This window comes from Poromitra crassiceps (assembly GCF_964638095.1).
Source record: "Poromitra crassiceps genome assembly, chromosome: 2".
Classification (NCBI taxonomy): domain Eukaryota; kingdom Metazoa; phylum Chordata; class Actinopteri; order Beryciformes; family Melamphaidae; genus Poromitra; species Poromitra crassiceps.
This window is the reverse complement of record NC_139624.1, coordinates 103,165,217-103,184,639: the sequence shown is the minus strand read 5'-3', so window position 1 is coordinate 103,184,639 and position 19,423 is coordinate 103,165,217. Positions and strand designations below refer to the sequence as shown.

At 47.7% G+C, this 19,423-nt stretch overlaps 1 protein-coding gene across 2 annotated transcripts in view; it reads left to right on the top strand.

The window, feature by feature from the left end:
- mpp7a (MAGUK p55 scaffold protein 7a) overlaps window positions 1-19,423 on the top strand; it is a 218,194-nt gene that overhangs the window by 62,962 nt on the left and 135,809 nt on the right. For both annotated transcript variants that reach the window (XM_083660406.1, XM_083660407.1), the window contains one exon: window positions 9,650-9,819. In XM_083660406.1, coding sequence (XP_083516532.1) covers window positions 9,783-9,819 — 37 coding nt within the window. In that variant the 5' untranslated portion in view covers window positions 9,650-9,782. The remainder of the gene's footprint in view (window positions 1-9,649; window positions 9,820-19,423) is intronic.

Here is a 19,423-nt window from a genome sequence, read left to right as displayed (position 1 = left end):
GTGACAACACACATGCACGTGTGCACAAGACAGGTTCACCTCAACACAGATCTCTAGGTGGGAGTGCATGGTGACAACACACATGTACGTGTGCACAAGACAGGTCCACCTCAACACAGATCTCTAGGGTTAGGGTTAGGGTTAGGTGGGAGTGCATGGTGACAACACACATGTACGTGTGCACAAGCTGATGCATTTTATGTGGAAAGACCGGGCTCTTATGAGCAACATGTGGCAATGCGCTGATTCTGAACCAAAAAAAAAAAGTATCTTTCCCACCTGAGAGCAAGAAAATAGAGATCTCCCTTTTTTCCACTTCTCTATGAACCTTTCACTTTGTGTTGAGCTGTTCTTATTGATATGCAGTATTCCATCTTCCTGGGCTTGCCTCTTCATGGATATTCCACATTTTTTCCCCAAATCTGTTTCCATTCTAGTTGTATCCAAGCTCCTCACCACATTCTTGTCACATACCTCCTCCAATTGCTCTTCCTCATTCCTGCTCCTCCCATCCCCCCCTCACCCTCCCCCTTTCCCAACGCCAACCGCCATCTCTTCCCCCTGTCAGTCAGTCCAGGAGCATCAGCCATGCCAGGTACCACTGGCTCTTAATTGAAGCAGCCCTGATCCCTCGTAAAGCTAGAGGCTTATTAACGAGCAGTCGTTTGGCAAACGCCCCCGAAAAACACCGCCGCCGTCACGCCGCCTCACGCCGCCTCACGCCTAATAAGAAGCGACATGGTGACGTCCTGGCAGCGCCGCGGAGAGGCAGGAGAAACACATTATTCAACTATGTGTTTTTCCACAAACACACAGAAAGGCAAACGGCGTCCAGAGGATTTGAGTTTTTTTCTTTCTTTCTTCAAACAGTATTTCCATTTCAAAATGTCATGTGGGTGAACGTTCCCCCCCGACCACAGTTTAATACACTGCAATTATACACAGCCCCCTGGAAACGTAGCATAAGTGTGTGCCTGTGTGTCAATGAAACGTAGCATAAGTGTGTCAATGAATGAATGTTCCCCTTTACCACACTTGGGTATGCTGCAATTATGCTCTTATGATTGTGTCATGTAACTGTAACTCTATCTGCGTCTGTCTGACTGACTTTGCAATTTGTGGTTCTTACAAGCCAATATGATGTAGAGTAGCTGAAATACAAATTGATTTAACATCCAATCTGTCTTCACAGCTACCATGTACCATTATCCCCAAGTAGATGCTCACGTATGGGGGCTTGAAGTAAAAGAACATACTGTAGTTTTCCTCAACAGGAATTACTTTGTTCATTAATATTCAAATCTATATACGTCTCCCTTCTCTGCTTCTGTCTCTTCAACTACCTCACATTTGTCCTCTCTCTTCCCTCCCTTCCTAACCAACAACATCACAGCACAAATATTTGGACGTCTCTTTTATGGACTGGAAGACGTGTGCTTTTTGTCACCGTTGCCGAGCTTTATGGGAGCACGCGCGCACATGTGAAAACAAGATAGTGTACTCTTGAAAACCGCATGCGGCAGTTAATGACACGCCATGCATTTAATAACACGGCCAGTCTGAGGCCTTGGATGCTGCCGCAGCACAGGATTACCAGGCGGCACAGGATTACCAGGCGGTGGGCAGAGGGCTCAGAGGGAGAGAGACAGGATTACCAGGCGGCACAGGATTACCAGGCGCTGGGCAGAGGGCTCAGAGGGAGAGACACAGGATTACCAGGTGGTGGGCAGAGGGCTCAGAGGGAGAGAGACAGGATTACCAGGTGGTGGGCAGAGGGCTCAGAGGGAGAGAGACACAGGATTACCAGGTGGTGGGCAGAAGGCTCAGATGGAGAGACACAGGATTACCAGGTGGTGGGCAGAGGGCTCAGAGGGAGAGAGACACAGGATTACCAGGTGGTGGGCAGAAGGCTCAGAGGGAGAGAGACACAGGATTACCAGGTGGTGGGCAGAGGGCTCAGAGGGAGAGATACAGGATTACCAGGTGGTGGGCAGAGGGCTCAGAGGGAGAGAGACAGGATTACCAGGCGGTGGGCAGAGGGCTCAGAGGGAGAGAGACAGGATTACCAGGTGGTGGGCAGAGGGCTCAGAGGGAGAGATACAGGATTACCAGGCAGTGGGCAGAAGGCTCAGAGGGAGAGAGACACAGGATTACCAGGTGGTGGGCAGAAGGCTCAGAGGGAGAGAGACACAGGATTACCAGGCGGTGGGCAGAAGGCTCAGATGGAGAGACACAGGATTACCAGGTGGTGGGCAGAGGGCTCAGAGGGAGAGAGACACAGGATTACCAGGTGGTGGGCAGAGGGCTCAGAGGGAGAGAGACACAGGATTACCAGGCGGTGGGCAGAGGGCTCAGATGGAGAGACACAGGATTACCAGGTGGTGGGCAGAAGGCTCAGAGGGAGAGAGACACAGGATTATGCTACCTACACACTAGAGGATTTTCAAATCTTAACCGATTTTAAAAACATGAGAGACCACAGACATAAGGACAATTTCATCAGATTTTAACATTAAAATCGCCTGAACACACACACTAGACGATTCGGCCAGACTGCGAGACCACACACCAGCCGTTTGAAGTACAGACTCAAAGCGATTCCAGCAACTAGACTGTAGGCTGTTTATATCCCACAAAACCACAATTTCTCCCCACAGACAACAGCAGATAGCTCTCTAAACATGCACCGAGCAGCGGGTCCACTTCAAGCAGGCAGACACCCTCGCAAAATGAGCTAAAACAACGTCCTGAGAGCTCATATTACAGCATATCCGCTCGCTTGAAGCAAACAAACCGCTCCGCTCGGCACATGTTTGGAGAGCCCTCCGCCGCTGTCCACCCTGTTTTAAGCTGCTGTGAGGATGCTGGGGAGAGAGGAGCTACATGGCTCTGCTGTTGCTCGTTTGTGAGCGCTGCATTAACATCCGGGTATGACACGTCGACGCGTCCCGGTCTGCTCGCTCTCATTGGCTATTGCGGGTTCCGTCGGGAGACAGCCATCGTAAATATCAAACATGTTTGATATGCCCGATTCGAGATCGGGCAGGCTCCGATTCAATCAATAATTTATTGACACCAGACACTTGACAATTATTTCGACAAAAAATCGGTTGAGACTAGCCTCGAATCGGGCCACGCCCCCCCCGAGGGGAATCGGGCATTAAATCGGGCCTTTTATCCTCTAGTGTGTGGGAAGCATTACCAGGTGGTGGGCAGAAGGCTCAGATGGAGAGAGACACAGGATTACCAGGTGGTGGGCAGAAGGCTCAGATGGAGAGAGACACAGGATTACCAGGTGGTGGGCAGAAGGCTCAGATGGAGAGAGACACAGGATTACCAGGTGGTGGGCAGAGGCCTCAGATGGAGAGAGAGAGACTGGATTTTAATCCAGGATATTGTCACAGGTACAGTACACGGTTTGCGCCTTAGCCAAATAAGCTACTATGACACCCGATGTGTTGAAGTCCTTCCTTCACCCAATGCTGCAATGCTGCAATGGTTTGTTGCTCTCATTGGATCAGGAGATACAAATATCTTTATTTTACAATTATGTTTTTTTCCTGCTGGCTATTCGCATATCACACAACCTTTTAGGTCAACGTCTTTTCTAACAATCTGTTATTGGTCCTTTAATTGATTGGCAGTGTGCAATGGGATCAGTAAGTGTTTTCTGGCGAGGTAAACTTCAATATGACACCAAGTGTGATTTATGACAGATGGATTAAACAATGAAGTAGCCTCATGTAACGGGTCAAGATCAGAGGGCAACTTTCAAATACTCCCTGAAGACTCTGCAGCAGCAGATGACCTGAGCAGATCTGCATCAGTTTACAGAAGGTAGAGAAAAGTGCGGTAACAAAGCTGCACACGCTCAGTGTTGCGACAGAGGGGACAGGATTAGTAATAAGAACAGGTGTCACATTGGGCTGTCAAATAGATCAAATCAGATCAACAGAGCAGAGCGGATCTGATGACGATGAAGCTGGCCGATAGCTTGGGAGCAGACAAGTCCTCTGAGCCAGAGTAACCAGAGTAGGTGACACAGAGGTGGCTCTGGATGTGCGTCTGTAATGCGAGGGACAGGACCAGTGTCATTCGTGGTGGCCCAATAAAATCCCCGGCCAGTGCTTAGCCTTCCTGTCACACGATTTGGGACGAAACCCCAGCCCCCAAACAGCACCCTGGGGAGGTCTCACCACTGGTCCCGGGTGGCGAGGCTGACCTCTGCAGTAGCCTGTTGTAGCACTTGCTGTCCAGGTCCAGATGAATGCAGAACCATTCAAAGCCAGCGAGGAACACCGTGTCCGTTTCTTATATCACACTTGGGAGCGTAGCATGTTTTTCTTCCTGCCGATGGGCTCCTTGGTGCCTCTGGGCTGGTTCCTCAGGACAGTGATCTTTCCACAGGCCTCTGACTCTTGTTTTTGGATGAGGGAAGGAAAAAGCAAAAGGTTGAAGACTAAAACTGATCAAATGGTTTAAACTCAGAGCAGACTCTCTAATCATTGATGCGCTCGCTGTGTCGAGGTGCAGAAGGTCTTCCAGTGTTTTCACTGCCAGTCATTCAGTTCCTGACTCTGTTATTCCTCCGTGCACCTTCATCAATATCCAGCTGGGAGTCTTAACGGCTCCACCCACGCTCCCCCCGGCCCGACCGATGGGCCTGTTTTTGAAAAGAAAGGAAGAATAACAATCCTCTACACCTCCCTATTTGAATCCCTCCATCCGTCCATCAGTGACTGCCCCGACCCCGAGCTATTTTCTCTTCAAATACTGATTTGACTTTGGGTTTCGCACACGGAACAAGACTAAACAGACACAGACGGGCTCTTCTGACATACAGGTCATGGTTAGGAGAGGTGCTACAGTTGGTCTCACAGCAGGCTTTGTGGTGTGAAGTTGCACGGCGGTGGTGAAAGTTCCCACTAGATGGCGCCAGCACCATTTGAAGATGAACTACACATGAGCAGAGGAAAGGACATACCTCTCATTGCATTCAAGCCTATCCCATCTCTTGTCCACATGGCAGACTGTCCCCAACTCCCACGTGACCATCTGATACTGTGATACTGTGTGATCTGAAGCGACACGGCTAGAGCTGCAGTCTGACAGCGGGGGATGTTTCTTTAAGTCTTTTCATTACGATCCTTTTGGGCTCTGTAAAAAGTCTCAGGTGTTCTCGGAGTCGCGGCGTGCTTCCTGGCCCTCGGAAAGCTCCCCGAATGGAAAGATGGATCCTTCCTTCGATTGGGAAAGATTTGGTCATTCCCCCTCGGATGCAACGAAAGGCCAAACGACCGACATTACAGCACCGCAAGCCATCCAAGTTATCCTGTCCCCATAACCCCCCCCCCCCCCCTTTCCCCATCCCTTCTCCCCTTGTCCTTCCTTGAGTCTGTCATTCCAATCACAAAGTCTTATGACAAAACCGTGCCGTAGCCCTCGGCTCTCGCTGAAACACTGAACTGATTTAGCATGGGTCAATTCTTTAGACGTGAGCTCAGTGGTCGCCGGGTTCTGTCCCCTGTTCAAACGGGGCCTGCTGGAGAGAGTTTGCGGTTGAGGTTCAAGGCGCCTGTGCCCCTCTCTGCTGGCCTCTTTAACCCGTTTTATGGATGTACACGGGTGGAACACCACTCAACTTGGATTTCACCAGGTCCAGGTTTTTTGGTCTGTGCATTTTACGCTCATGCACAGCTACACTCAAACGACCGACAAATCTGGCCTACAAATTGGTGCTGGCGTGACACAGGAGTGCGGTTTTGAATTCGTCCCCCGTAACTCTTCCGATAGGAAAATTGATACTTTCTAGTGCTGTTTTGTGAATTCACCATTTCTTTTTGCATCTTCATCCAGGAAAAAAGTATTATTTTTCTGATAGCTTTCTTACAGTACCTGATCACTCAGGCTGCTTCTAGACTGTGTTGTCTAGATGTGTTTTCCACAAGCCTCCACCTGGGGTCTGCTTGGCCCCCGAGGTGCGTTCACAACACAGTGTGTCAGACAGGCGTGGTAGCACTTTGCTACGTGGGCCGCCGTCTTGGCCGATCTACGCCTCGACCTCTGTGTGTTTGTACACGCGTGCAGGGCTCAACCTCTGTGTGTTTGTACACGCATGCAGGGCTCAACCTCTGTGTGTTTGTACACGCATGCAGGGCAAATCGCCAGGAAAGAATCGCTCCTGTGCAGCTGCTGCTGCGGGGGCCGAGTGCAGATTATTCACTGCGAAACACATTTGTGATGTGTTTCCGGTCCACTGTTCAATCCCCCGAGATGGACGTGAAGTCACACTATTTCACTGGCTGCTAGAAGTTTAGCTCGATCTAAAATGTATGACCTCCCCTGTGTGTGGTCTTCATCACCTCCCCTGTGTGTGGTCTTCATCACCTCACCACATGGCTGTCCCCATCTCTGGCCAAGTTGAGTCAGTGTTACCATCCAGAGCCAATTCTTGACAACACTCTGTCTCAACCATTGCCATAGGAGACACAGCTCACCTCTGGCTACTTTGCTGAACGGAGTGAACATAGCTAACAGCAGCCCCGGGCCCACAGTATAGGTAACTGGCTTTGATTGGCCCATGGCACATGGGAGCCCGGCATACAACGGGTCACTGAGCTGTGCGTTGTAAAGAACCTAAGGACCTAAGGCTAAAAGCTCATTGCCCTCCACTCTCCGTATTTACAGTAAGGCTTTCATGCTGGTGGCAGGCAGGGCATAGCAGGACTCAGGGACACGGTGAGATGTCCTGGGGGGCTTTTGAAACGGGGCCAGATATAAATGGAGCATAGAGGGGGGAAGAGGTGGGAGGGGGCGGGGCAGTTAAAGGTTTAATAAGAGTCAAGGCCAGGGAAGAGTGGGGGACCTGGTGCTGGGAGTGTCCCCCGAGGCCCCTTCAACCACTTTTACATACGGACTCCTAGCGTGCCTGCTGTGCTACAGTAGCAGCACCAGTTAGGGGTTGGCTGGTGTACACAAGGCCGGCGGTGGTCCCCGTGGAGGATGACACACACACACACACGCGCGCGCGCGCACGCACGCACACTCTCTCTCTCACACACACACACGCACACACACACACAGAGTCATGGCTGAGGCTCGGACATATCCTCATCTGCAGCACAAGGCCTCATTACGTGAGCTGCTGTGTGGTCTGTGTGTGTGTCGACCCAAAACATAATGCACCCCCGCCCCGTATCTATCAGGCAATCTCCTCCCAATTAGCACAGATTAGCTGTTTTTCCCCCATCACATTTTAGAGATAGGGGGACTGTGTTACTGCGTGTGCACAGTGACACATGCATCCGCTGTGGTCAGTGTGTGTTACTGCGTGTGCACAGTGACACATGCATCCGCTGTGGTCAGTGTGTGTTACTGCGTGTGCACAGTGACACATGCATCCGCTGTGGTCAGTGTGTGTTACTGCATGTGCACAGTGACACATGCATCCGCTGTGGTCAGTGTGTGTTACTGCGTGTGCACAGTGACACATGCATCCGCTGTGGTCAGTGTGTGTTACTGCGTGTGCACAGTGACACATGCATCCGCTGTGGTCAGTGTGTGTTACTGCGTGTGCACAGTGACACATGCATTCGCTGTGGTCAGTGTGTGTTACTGCGTGTGCACAGTGACACATGCATCCGCTGTGGTCAGTGTGTGTTACTGCGTGTGCACAGTGACACATGCATCCGCAGTGGTCAGTGTGTGTTACTGCGTGTGCACAGTGACACATGCATCCGCAGTGGTCAGTGTGTGTTACTGCGTGTGCACAGTGACACATGCATCCGCTGTGGTCAGTGTGTGTTACTGCGTGTGCACAGTGACACATGCATCCGCTGTGGTCAGTGTGTGTTACTGCGTGTGCACAGTGACACATGCATCCGCTGTGGTCAGTGTGTGTTACTGCGTGTGCACAGTGACACATGCATCCGCTGTGGTCAGTGTGTGTTACTGCGTGTGCACAGTGACACATGCATCCGCTGTGGTCAGTGTGTGTTACTGCGTGTGCACAGTGACACATGCATCCGCTGTGGTCAGTGTGTGTTACTGCGTGTGCACAGTGACACATGCATTCGCTGTGGTCAGTGTGTGTTACTGCGTGTGCACAGTGACACATGCATCCGCTGTGGTCAGTGTGTGTTACTGCGTGTGCACAGTGACACATGCATCCGCAGTGGTCAGTGTGTGTTACTGCGTGTGCACAGTGACACATGCATCCGCAGTGGTCAGTGTGTGTTACTGCGTGTGCACAGTGACACATGCATCCGCTGTGGTCAGTGTGTGTTACTGCGTGTGCACAGTGACACATGCATCCGCTGTGGTCAGTGTGTGTTATTGCGTGTGCACAGTGACACATGCATCCGCAGTGGTCAGTGTGTGTTACTGCGTGTGCACAGTGACACATGCATCCGCTGTGGTCAGTGTGTGTTACTGCGTGTGCACAGTGACACATGCATCCGCTGTGGTCAGTGTGTGTTACTGCGTGTGCACAGTGACACATGCATCCGCTGTGGTCAGTGTGTGTTACTGCGTGTGCACAGTGACACATGCATCCGCTGTGGTCAGTGTGTGTTACTGCGTGTGCACAGTGACACATGCATCCGCAGTGGTCAGTGTGTGTTACTGCGTGTGCACAGTGACACATGCATCCGCTGTGGTCAGTGTGTGTTACTGCGTGTGCACAGTGACACATGCATCCGCTGTGGTCAGTGTGTGTTACTGCGTGTGCACAGTGACACATGCATCCGCTGTGGTCAGTGTGTGTTACTGCGTGTGCACAGTGACACATGCATCCGCTGTGGTCAGTGTGTGTTACTGCGTGTGCACAGTGACACATGCATCCGCTGTGGGGGAATATGAATGTGAGGGGGCTTTTTATTTGCATTTGACTTCCCCTCTAGTCCTCTCTGCTCCTGCTCTATCTGGCTTTGCATTTGACTTCCCCTCTAGTCCTCTCTGCTCCTGCTCTATCTGGCTTTGCATTTGACTTCCCCTCTAGTCCTCTCTGCTCCTGCTCTATCTGGCTTTGCATTTGACTTCCCCTCTAGTCCTCTCTGCTCCTGCTCTATCTGTTTGACTTCCCCTCTAGTCCTCTCTGCTCCTGCTCTATCTGGCTTTCCAGTTGACTGGCGGTGTCTACGAAGCGATGCTTTTCCACGCCGGGTTGATTTTTCACAGGTCTGCTGCGTTCGCTCGCTTCGGCCTCCTCTCTCCTCAGCGGATAAGGTTTCCCTTGTTTCCGCTGGAGGCTGACTAAAGCATGGAATAAGCGGTGTGCGCGTGTGTCTGTGTGTGTGTGTGTGTGTGTGTGTGTGTGTGTGTGTGTGCCTGTGCCTGTGCCTGCGCTGGGCGAGGTGATGTTGGATCAGGTAGAAAGGAGGATGTTCAACAGCATAGGAAAAAAATCAGTTTGGTCGTAAACACCTGTGAACCAACTGTCAACACTGTATGCAGACGTACACACAGAACACACACCCTGAATGGCTGGCTCACCTACACACGCATATATATTTGTTAGTATGGTACATTTTCATATCCATGGCTACGGGTATAGCGAGAGATCCCATAACACAGACACAGAGCGATGCACGTTTGCATGTGGCCATTCTACCGCTTGACAAGTAGGGCCTACATTCTTGTTCTCTTGCAGGGCTCCATGGCATAAAGGCTGTCCTCAGACTCAGCGTGTCCCCGGGGAGAGGTGCCGAGGAGCTCGCTACTCTGACGCCCCGTCGCCATTTTCCACAACCTGACAGGAAGCAGGAAGCAGCACGGCAGGAGCCATGCCTGCCCTGGCCACCGGAGCTGGCCACGAGCCAGGTACGGACCCTTAATCAATGTCATCAAACCATGGAAATGTGCTTATCGATTGTAGCATAAAAAAACAAAAACAAAAAACAAACGTTTCAACTTAAATCAACCCTAACCTGACCCAATTTCTAAAATGAATTTCAACCCTGACATTGAATATGACTATTTTTCACAGAATTATGACACTTTGTAGACTATTGTCACACATGATAGTCACTTAATAGAAAGTTGAATATCAACATTGGACTATCCAAATAATCATGCAGCACCTTTATCGCAATGCAGTGATGCAGCAGTGACTTACTCTCATTTGAAATAAGCGTCCATTCGAGAGTACTGCATTCAAAGAGCTATCCCTGGCCTTAGCGTTAACCACTCTCTCCGTCAATGTCAGTATAACATCTGTCCCCAGCAGCCTGAGTTCTGCACACCTGAGTTGAATTATGATTGGAAATTGATGTACTATTAAATGTTCTAAATTTGATTGATCTGGTTGAGTGGAACTACTGGAATTGTGGTTTAAAAGAAAGTATATTTTGACTGCAGGCAGGAGAAAGCAAACCCCATCCCCTGGCAATGGAACGTTTTCCAATGATATGCATATGTCTTGCCCCATTCTCACAGTGAACACGCACGCACGCACGCACGCATGCTTGTGCGCACACACACACACACACACACACACACACACACACACACACCCCTCAGTGCCCTTTTTCAGTCTCCTACTGACTACAACTGTCTATACTGGGCCCGGTCAGCACTTGCAATACACTCCTGCCTTTGCAAATTTACAATTGAACAAAAGCGAGCACAATGTAGTGTTAAGATTTATGCGTGTAGCACACACAGATGTGCCCTGCACTCCCTCTCTCTCCCCTCGTTACGAGGTGGATAAGTGTGTGATGTCAGAGTGAGGAACATGTCAGGCCTGTCAACACCCAGACATCTGCCAGAGATCACCACCTCTCCCATCAGGAACACTGTCCTCCTGGCTTAATGGGCAGCTACGTCATCACACAAACGCACGCACGCACACACACACACACACACACAGGTACACACACACACACACACACAGGTACGCGCACACACACTCTTCCCAACCCAACAAGCAGAGGGTAGCAAAAGGACAAAAGGGAGGACAGACATAAAGTCCTGCTCTGATGGATAAAGAGTGTGTGCCTGTGTCTCTGTGTCCAGACTTTTAACACAGTTAACGTAGCTCCGTTGTCCTGGAAATTCCTAACAGACAAAGTAGAAAGCCAGACCATCAATTACGATTAGAGTCATTTTGGGCAATTACCGGCGGAGCTCGGGTTTCCAAATAAAACACGTAAAGACTCGTCCGGCCCATCTCCTGTGCTTCCCTCGTGATGGTCCTGTGCAGTTGTGTGTGCAGGTGAAACATTATGAACATTATGGATGAACCGGAGGTCACTGATCTTCAGGCCTGGTGAAGTCGGTTAGAAATGGTTGTGACTGACTCATGCCAAAGAGTAGAGAATACCATCAGTATTTGGTTAAACCAGTATAATAATCTAACTGTTATTCCCAACCAGACGTCCACCATTTAAAAAATGTGACAAAAGTATGAATGTGACAAAATGATAACATGAAAGTAATATTCACTTTTGAATCACCACTACTATTTCTACTGCTACTGTTTACTAATATTTGTTAATATGATATTAACAATACAAATACTGCTATTTAGTACTATTGTACAATATTTAGTATAACTTTAAGATTATAATATCAACAGTAATTGTAAAATTAGGCAAAGCAAAAAAAAGTTAAACATAAAAAAAGTTAAACATAAAAAAGGAGGTCAAGGACAGGAATTAATAACATATCATACATTACAGGAAATCTATTAAACTGAATTTTGTAGAAGATGATACAGATTTAGCTATACTAATGTCCTCAGGCAGGTCAATCCAATGTCAAGGAGCCCTGATTGTTTAGCTATGTTGAAAATGTTTTCACTTACAAAACGGTCACACCTTAGAAGAAATGTAATCATCTGTGTTAGCTTAAAGTAAAATAATCTCCAACATGTTCATATGAATAGAAGTCCCACTGTCCTTTTCCACACAAGAAGTGATGCAGTTTGTTTAGAATAAATAGAGCAGAAAGGGGAAAAACAAACAAACAAACAAACAAGGAACTGGACTTAATCTCAAACAATAGTAAAACAAAGAACTCCCGCACGCACACTCTCTACTTCACTTAGTTTTAGTTTTATTTATTTATTTGTTTGTTTGTTTGTTTGTTTGTTTGTTTGTTTGTGTATTTATTTATTTATTTATTTATTTATTTATTTATTTGTTTATTTATTTATTTATTTATTTATTTATTTATTTATTTATTTATCATTAAGGGAATAACAAGGGAATAACATTTCGTTGTGGAGCCCTTCATCAGATTATTTTTCCAGGACAAGAGGAGAGAGACCATCTTAAATCAGGTCACACTACAGCTTGACATCACTCATTGAATCAATCATCATAATTGCATCATGGCAACATAAGCCGACAATGTAAATAAACAGAAACATAGACAGAAAAATTTAAAATACACATTATACATGGCTCAAACAATGAACATCTGGTAGCAATTTATTTCCAACATGGTTATATATACCGTATATATATGTGTGTGTGTGTGTTATTGAAATGTACACACTGTAGCAATGCCTAGTCATTTGTATCCCTGCTGCCCCATGCCGCACGGTGAGCTGTGTTGGCTGCAGGAGGTGAGCAGCAGGTGACTGACACATTTATTCACCCCATCAGAAAACATGGTTGCCCGCCAGCAGGGGCCTTCTCTCCTGCACTTGCTCAGAAACACCATATATACACTCACACACACATTCTCCTGCCCAAATCTGGTGATGAAATAGGATAACTGCTACTACAGAATAGATATATTAATAATAATATTTTCCCCATTATATTAAAAGCCTGAGCACAGCACTTTATCATCAGTATTTGTGTCGGAGTGTGTGTGTGTGTGGATCTTATTAAAATGCTCATTATCGGAGTGTTTGGAGAGTAAATACATGGGCAGACAAATGGAGGGCACGTAGTGCGCGGTGTAAGATCACACCGTCTCTCTCTCTCTTTCCTTCTCTCCTTCTCTCGCTCAGACTCAGGCCCAAATAAACAACGAACGGGCCTCTCCGTGAATTAAGCTCTAATAAATGAAACCAAATAGTGAAAAAATAAACCTGAAAAACAATAAAATGTTGGAAAACTGGCCTGTAAATCAAATGTTACCGCTGGGAGCGCTGGATACGCCGTCCCTGTGATTGGGTTACGGCAGGCTCTTTGCAGCGTGTGACTTTCGGCGTTTTTCATAAATGCTTTGGAAGCAGATTGATGGCAGGAGGTTAGCTGATGATGCTGGCCCCGTGCTCGGTGTTCAACACATTTTGTCTAACGGTATTCAATCAGCCCCCACTCCCCATCCCCCGACATCCACAGATCCCCGCTCCTTCCCTCCGATGGAATTGCATCGCTGCTTTCTGACATTTCGTTGGCCGCCGCTCTTGCGATCTCATACACAAACGCACATTAATTTACATTCTAACAAGTCAGCCACGACGCGACAGGAAATTTGTTTTTAATTGTGCAAACACTTTGCGAGGCTGATCAGGGACGTCCAGGCGATATGTTAAATCTCCGCTCAGGTTGACTTGAACACACTGCAACTCCCCCCCACTAACAAAGCTATGCAGCTGCTCTCCACGTCTTGCCTCCCCTCCAGACAGCTGCTGTCTAGTCATTTCTTCTTCAGCGTGATGGAGTTTTATTGCGAGCCCAGCTCAGGGACAGATAACTGTTACGCCTCCGCTCAGTTGAGCTCAGCTCATCACAGCTCCGTCCCACTCAGGGATGCTCAGACAGTCAAACCAAGCCCACCACTCTGTCTGCTGTATGCACGCCGTTCATCTCCCCCACCGAACTCCATAGGCTGCCAGATGAAGATTCATTGAGAGGAGTCTGTTTACACATTGTGTGTGGGTTTGTTGCTGCATTTATATTGTGGCCGAAGAAAAGTCTCTACTGGTCCCTACAGTAGCTCAGGATATCAATCAACCTGGATGCTACTTGATGACGCATTATATAGGGATTGCTCTGCTTTCTATTAGTTTGCTTCTTATTGTCTGCATATGGATTGTCTGGAAATAACGTTGTGAATTTTGTTTTGATTTGTGTTCTTGTTGTGTACACAGGTCTCGCTTGAAAATGAGATTTTGGTCTCAATGGGCCGTGTATATTCATAAACATGTACGCTGACACAATACAAACTGATCTTCCCTATATTGCTTGGAAATGTCAATATAATTTGATTTAGAAATGCCTAATGGGGTATATTTTTAAAAGATGTATAATTCCCAATGTAAATTAATAGGAAGCCTATCAGGAAAGTAAAATAGTCAAGTCAGTAGAGGAAAGGTCTTGTTTATCCACTAAATGTCTTCACTGCCATCAGAAAAGGCAAATGTTGGGAAAAGCTGTTGGCAAGTTCTGACTGCAGGTGCAGCAGGCAGCATTTTCTGCCAGCGCTGGCAATACTATATTGCCAACGCAATATATATCAATTTATATTAGGCTATATATTGCCAATATATAGCCTATCTATATGATATATATATTTATCGCCTTGTCAGTTCAGTAATAACTGGCTCTACACCTTGTCAGTTCAGTAATAACTGGCCCTACACCTTGTCAGTTCAGTAATAACTGGCTCTACACCTTGTCAGTTCAGTAATAACTGGCCCTACACCTTGTCAGTTCAGTAATAACTGGCCCTACACCTTGTCAGTTCAGTAATAACTGGCTCTACACCTTGTCAGTTCAGTAATAACTGGCTCTACACCTTGTCAGTTCAGTAATAACTGGCTCTACACCTTGTCAGTTCAGTAATAACTGGCCCTACACCTTGTCAGTTCAGTAATAACTGGCTCTACACCTTGTCAGTTCAGTAATAACTGGCTCTACACCTTGTCAGTTCAGTAATAACTGGCTCTACACCTTGTCAGTTCAGTAATAACTGGCTCTACACCTTGTCAGTTCAGTAATAACTGGCCCTACACCTTGTCAGTTCAGTAATAACTGGCCCTACACCTTGTCAGTTCAGTAATAACTGGCCCTACACCTTGTCAGTTCAGTAATAACTGACCCTACACCTTGTCAGTTCAGTAATAACTGGCCCTACACCTTGTCAGTTCAGTAATAACTGGCCCTACACCTTGTCAGTTCAGTAATAACTGGCCCTACACCTTGTCAGTTCAGTAATAACTGGCCCTACACCTTGTCAGTTCAGTAATAACTGACCCTACACCTTGTCAGTTCAGTAATAACTGGCCCTACACCTTGTCAGTTCAGTAATAACTGGCCCTACACCTTGTCAGTTCAGTAATAACTGGCCCTACACCTTGTCAGTTCAGTAATAACTGGCCCTACACCTTGTCAGTTCAGTAATAACTGGCCCTACACCTTGTCAGTTCAGTAATAACTGACCCTACACCTTGTCAGTTCAGTAATAACTGGCCCTACACCTTGTCAGTTCAGTAATAACTGGCCCTACACCTTGTCAGTTCAGTAATAACTAGCCCTACACCTTGTCAGTTCAGTAATAACTGGCCCTACACCTTGTCAGTTCAGTAATAACTGGCCCTACACCTTGTCAGTTCAGTAATAACTGGCCCTACACCTTGGGGACGGGCTATAGAAGGTTCAGTAATAACTGGCCACCTTGGAGACGGGCTATTCACCTTATGCAGCCCCGCCCACTTGACCCATTGTATCACGACTTCCTGTTCAACTGTTTTACCTGCTCAAACTAGTCTGACTCACCTGGTCAAACCTAGTTTGACTCACATTATGAGTCAGACTAGGTTTATGAGTCACAGGAAGTGTAAATACAAGCAGAAGTTCCGATTGTATTTACACTTCCTGTTAGTCTCTCAAGCCAGATGGTCTCTTCTGCATAAGGTGAATAGAAGGCGGAAGGCGTATAGTAAAGGCAGCTCACTCTATCTAAACCTCATTCATCCCTAACCTCCCCTATGTCCCCTCTTCACAGACCCTGGAAGTACAGCATCTGGTTTATGCCAGACAGAGGTCAGTCAGTCTCCTGGAGCGCGTGTGGGTGTTTACTCCTCATAGCCCCGTTTCCTCCCTGCTTTTGTAGTTATGTGATTGCACGGTCAGGGTGGAGCACAGCGCTGCTGTGGGGGAGAAGGAGAATGGGTTCATATCACCGATTAAAGGAGAATTTCGGTTTTTTACACCACGGTCCTCATTTCCAGTTTAGAATATGATGTTTTACTCACCAAAATAGTTTCGCGTCATTCAGATGCCCAGGGAAGATTTTGAGCTCCGAGTACACTCTTCAAACAGGCTAGAACCGCTAGAACGGGAGCCCACGGGGCATTCTGCACGGCAGTGCACGCGCTCTCTAAATGACACTTTTTCTGTCAGATCACGGTTCATTATGGTTGTAAATATAATTATTTAGGTAACAGCTAGAAGCTAGGCTAACAACAACACCGGAGTCAGCGTTGATCTGACCCGGATGGGGTTACAGTGCGTATCGTCCCCCTTCTGTGGTTTCTCTGAAGAAGTGGTTTCACAGAGGGGGGAGATGGGCACTGTAACCCCATCCGGGTCAGATCAACGCTGACTCCGGTGTTGTTGTTAGCCTAGCTTCTAGCTGTTAGCTAAATAATTATATTTACAACCATAATGAACCGTGATCTGACAGAAAAAGTGTCATTTAGAGAGCGCGTGCACTGCCGTGCAGAATGCCCCGTGGGCTCCCGTTCTAGCGGTTCTAGCCTGTTTGAAGAGTGTACTCGGAGCTCAAAATCTTCCCTGGGCATCCGAATGACGCGAAACTATTTCGGTGAGTAAAACATCATATTCTAAACTGGAAATGAGGACCGTGGTGTAAAAAACCGAAATTCTCCTTTAAGAGCTGGAGACATCAGGATGGACAGCTCAACTGAAATCTCCCTCAGACAGTACTAGTGGCCTGGGACCTTGCTACCCCTAGCTTTTGTGTGAGTCATAGCATTCATTTTGATCCAAGATGGTCAATGTGGTCAAAATAGATGCACGAATAGATACATGAATGCACGACTTTCTGTAGCCCCATTCCTAGCTTAATTTAATTTACACAGTGATTTAGCAGAAGGAAGACGTTTGATCTACTCTGAAATTCATTGTCTGGGCTTCTGATACAAGTACTGTCAGTATTTTGGACAAAGCAGAGTGGTTTCCAGTTATGATGGGCTAATCAAGTGCTACAGTAAAATGCGTATTTTGGTTTTAAAGGGCCAAACTGTTGAAGAGCATATTTGAACACTAGCAGACATTCAGGTTGTCAAATAAATAAGAGATGCAACGACGTGGTCCTCATTGGCCGTGTTACATCTGCTTAACAGGCGGTTTCAGCCAACGCTATGCCCTTTGGTGTGATAAAAAGATATGGCGCTCGTGTGGTGTGCTACAGAAATCAGTGGCTGTTAACTGACTGCCCTTCCCAATACTGCTGCTCAAGTCAACGATTTGCTGACAAGTCATCCCCCCACGTGGCATTACCATCACCGCACGTTGCCCCTTTTACGGCGCACCTGAGAGCGGCCCGCGACCGTGCGCACACTCTCCGACAGGCACTTGTAAAGACCCCGATGGCCTTTTATTAACCCTATTAAAGTTTAGGGTGTTATTCCGAGCTGTACCTGCATGTTCTATCAAGGTTTACGGCCCCCGCACAGCATTAAAAGATAAGGGCGGGTTAGCCCTGCACAGCTGTGGAGGAGGTGGGCGATACTCGCATGAAAAGCTACACATGGAAATCTTCCGAGGGGACAACGCTTTTAACAGATACTCTAATGAATTGGACTGGACTGTGTGTGTGTGTGTGTGTGTGTGTGTGTGTGTGTGTGTGTGTGTGTGTGCGTGAGCGATTCCAGCCATTCCTCCCCCACCTGACCACCCTCTGTCAAGGTGATGGCTCTATAATGATGCGGGGTATAATGAGATGCCGATATCCCTATTGTGTAGCACTAATCCACTCCAGCACTGCCTCACGGCTTCCCACAGACACACAAACCACACAAATATGTGCATACATCCATACACACACACAATCACACACACACACACACTCACACTCACACACACACACACACACAATGCTCGTAATAACAGCGCTATGAGCGATATGACAAGAATGGGGCCATAGTACCTTTTTCTTTTTTAGGTGAACACTAAATTTTTCCGTCCTGATGTCAAGAATGCGGAGCATCTGGCCTTGGCTGGGCTGGAGTCGGTTGGGGGAGAGGGGGGCTTTGCCGGTGGCGGGGGTGGCGTTCCCTCCCGGAGCTTCCAGCCGTTTGTCGTGGTCCCTGGCCGGTGGCCGGGGCTCTGCCGCGGCCATACAGTACCGAAACACAAGGATTTGTTGCCACTGGAAGAGATCCCTGTTTCCAGTTACATCAGAACAAAAATTTCCACATCGTTTTAGCGAGAGAGACAGAAAAAAACTGCAAAAGGCTGCAGATGTAGAAGAAAGAAAGCGACTAGCGAGTAAGAGCGAGACAGAGGAAGGGGGACTTTTATTTGTTTGAATATGTAGAATTCTCGCCCTTTTTGTTGCGGTCGGACGATATACCCGACTCTCCCCTTCCAAAGCACACACAGCACTCATTTGGCCATTGGCGGGGATAGGACATACTCACTTGCTTTAGGAAGAGCCCGGAAATGGCTGTGCGTTTGCACTGTTTGGCCATCAGGCAATGGGATATTGAATAATAGCCATCCACTTTGAGAGTGAGCGAGACAGAGAAAAGGAGATTCAGACCATCCACATTTTCATAAGTGCTGTTATTAGTGTCTGATCAAGATGAAACCTTTTCAGGTGGTATTGGCATAAGCCTCTGTTTGATTTCTCTGGAAGGGTTTCTAGAAATAAGGAGCTGGCCACGGCTTTGGTCAGAACATGCCGGAGTTCTTGAGGCATGTCCAGAAGGTTTGCGGCTGTTCCATGGTCACAGTAAGCAGAGGTGGCAGGTCATTTGGATCTGGCCGGCTCATTGTGGCTTCTGTGTTTTGTCTACCGTGTTACAGGGAATCTAAGCTTAGCCGGCCGGCCCACACGGGGCCAAACAGCAGCCTTTCATCTCCATCTGGGGGAAAGAAGAGTTCTGGAAAGCCACCACCAAGCTCAGCCTTCCCACAGCCTGCAGGACCTTCCATCCCGACAAGCAGCAAACACTAGACTGCCACTGTGCTGTATTCTTCCATCCACAACATCTCGTATATCTGTCTCCATCCATGATACTGCTTCTGTCATCCTTTCCTTTTCTGCCCAGACATTCCCAATCGCTCTTTTTCCCCTCCCTATTTCATCATCCTCTGTCTATCTCTCTCCTTGCATTATATATCATTTGCTCGCAGGTTTTGGGGTAAAAGGGGAAGAAGCAGAGTTTATGAAAGGGGAAAACTTCTCAGACGTCTTCTCAGACAAGATACCTTTGCTTTATGTTGCTTCATCGTGGCCTTAGGCAAGTCTCAGTGCTCTGCAGTGTGAATGT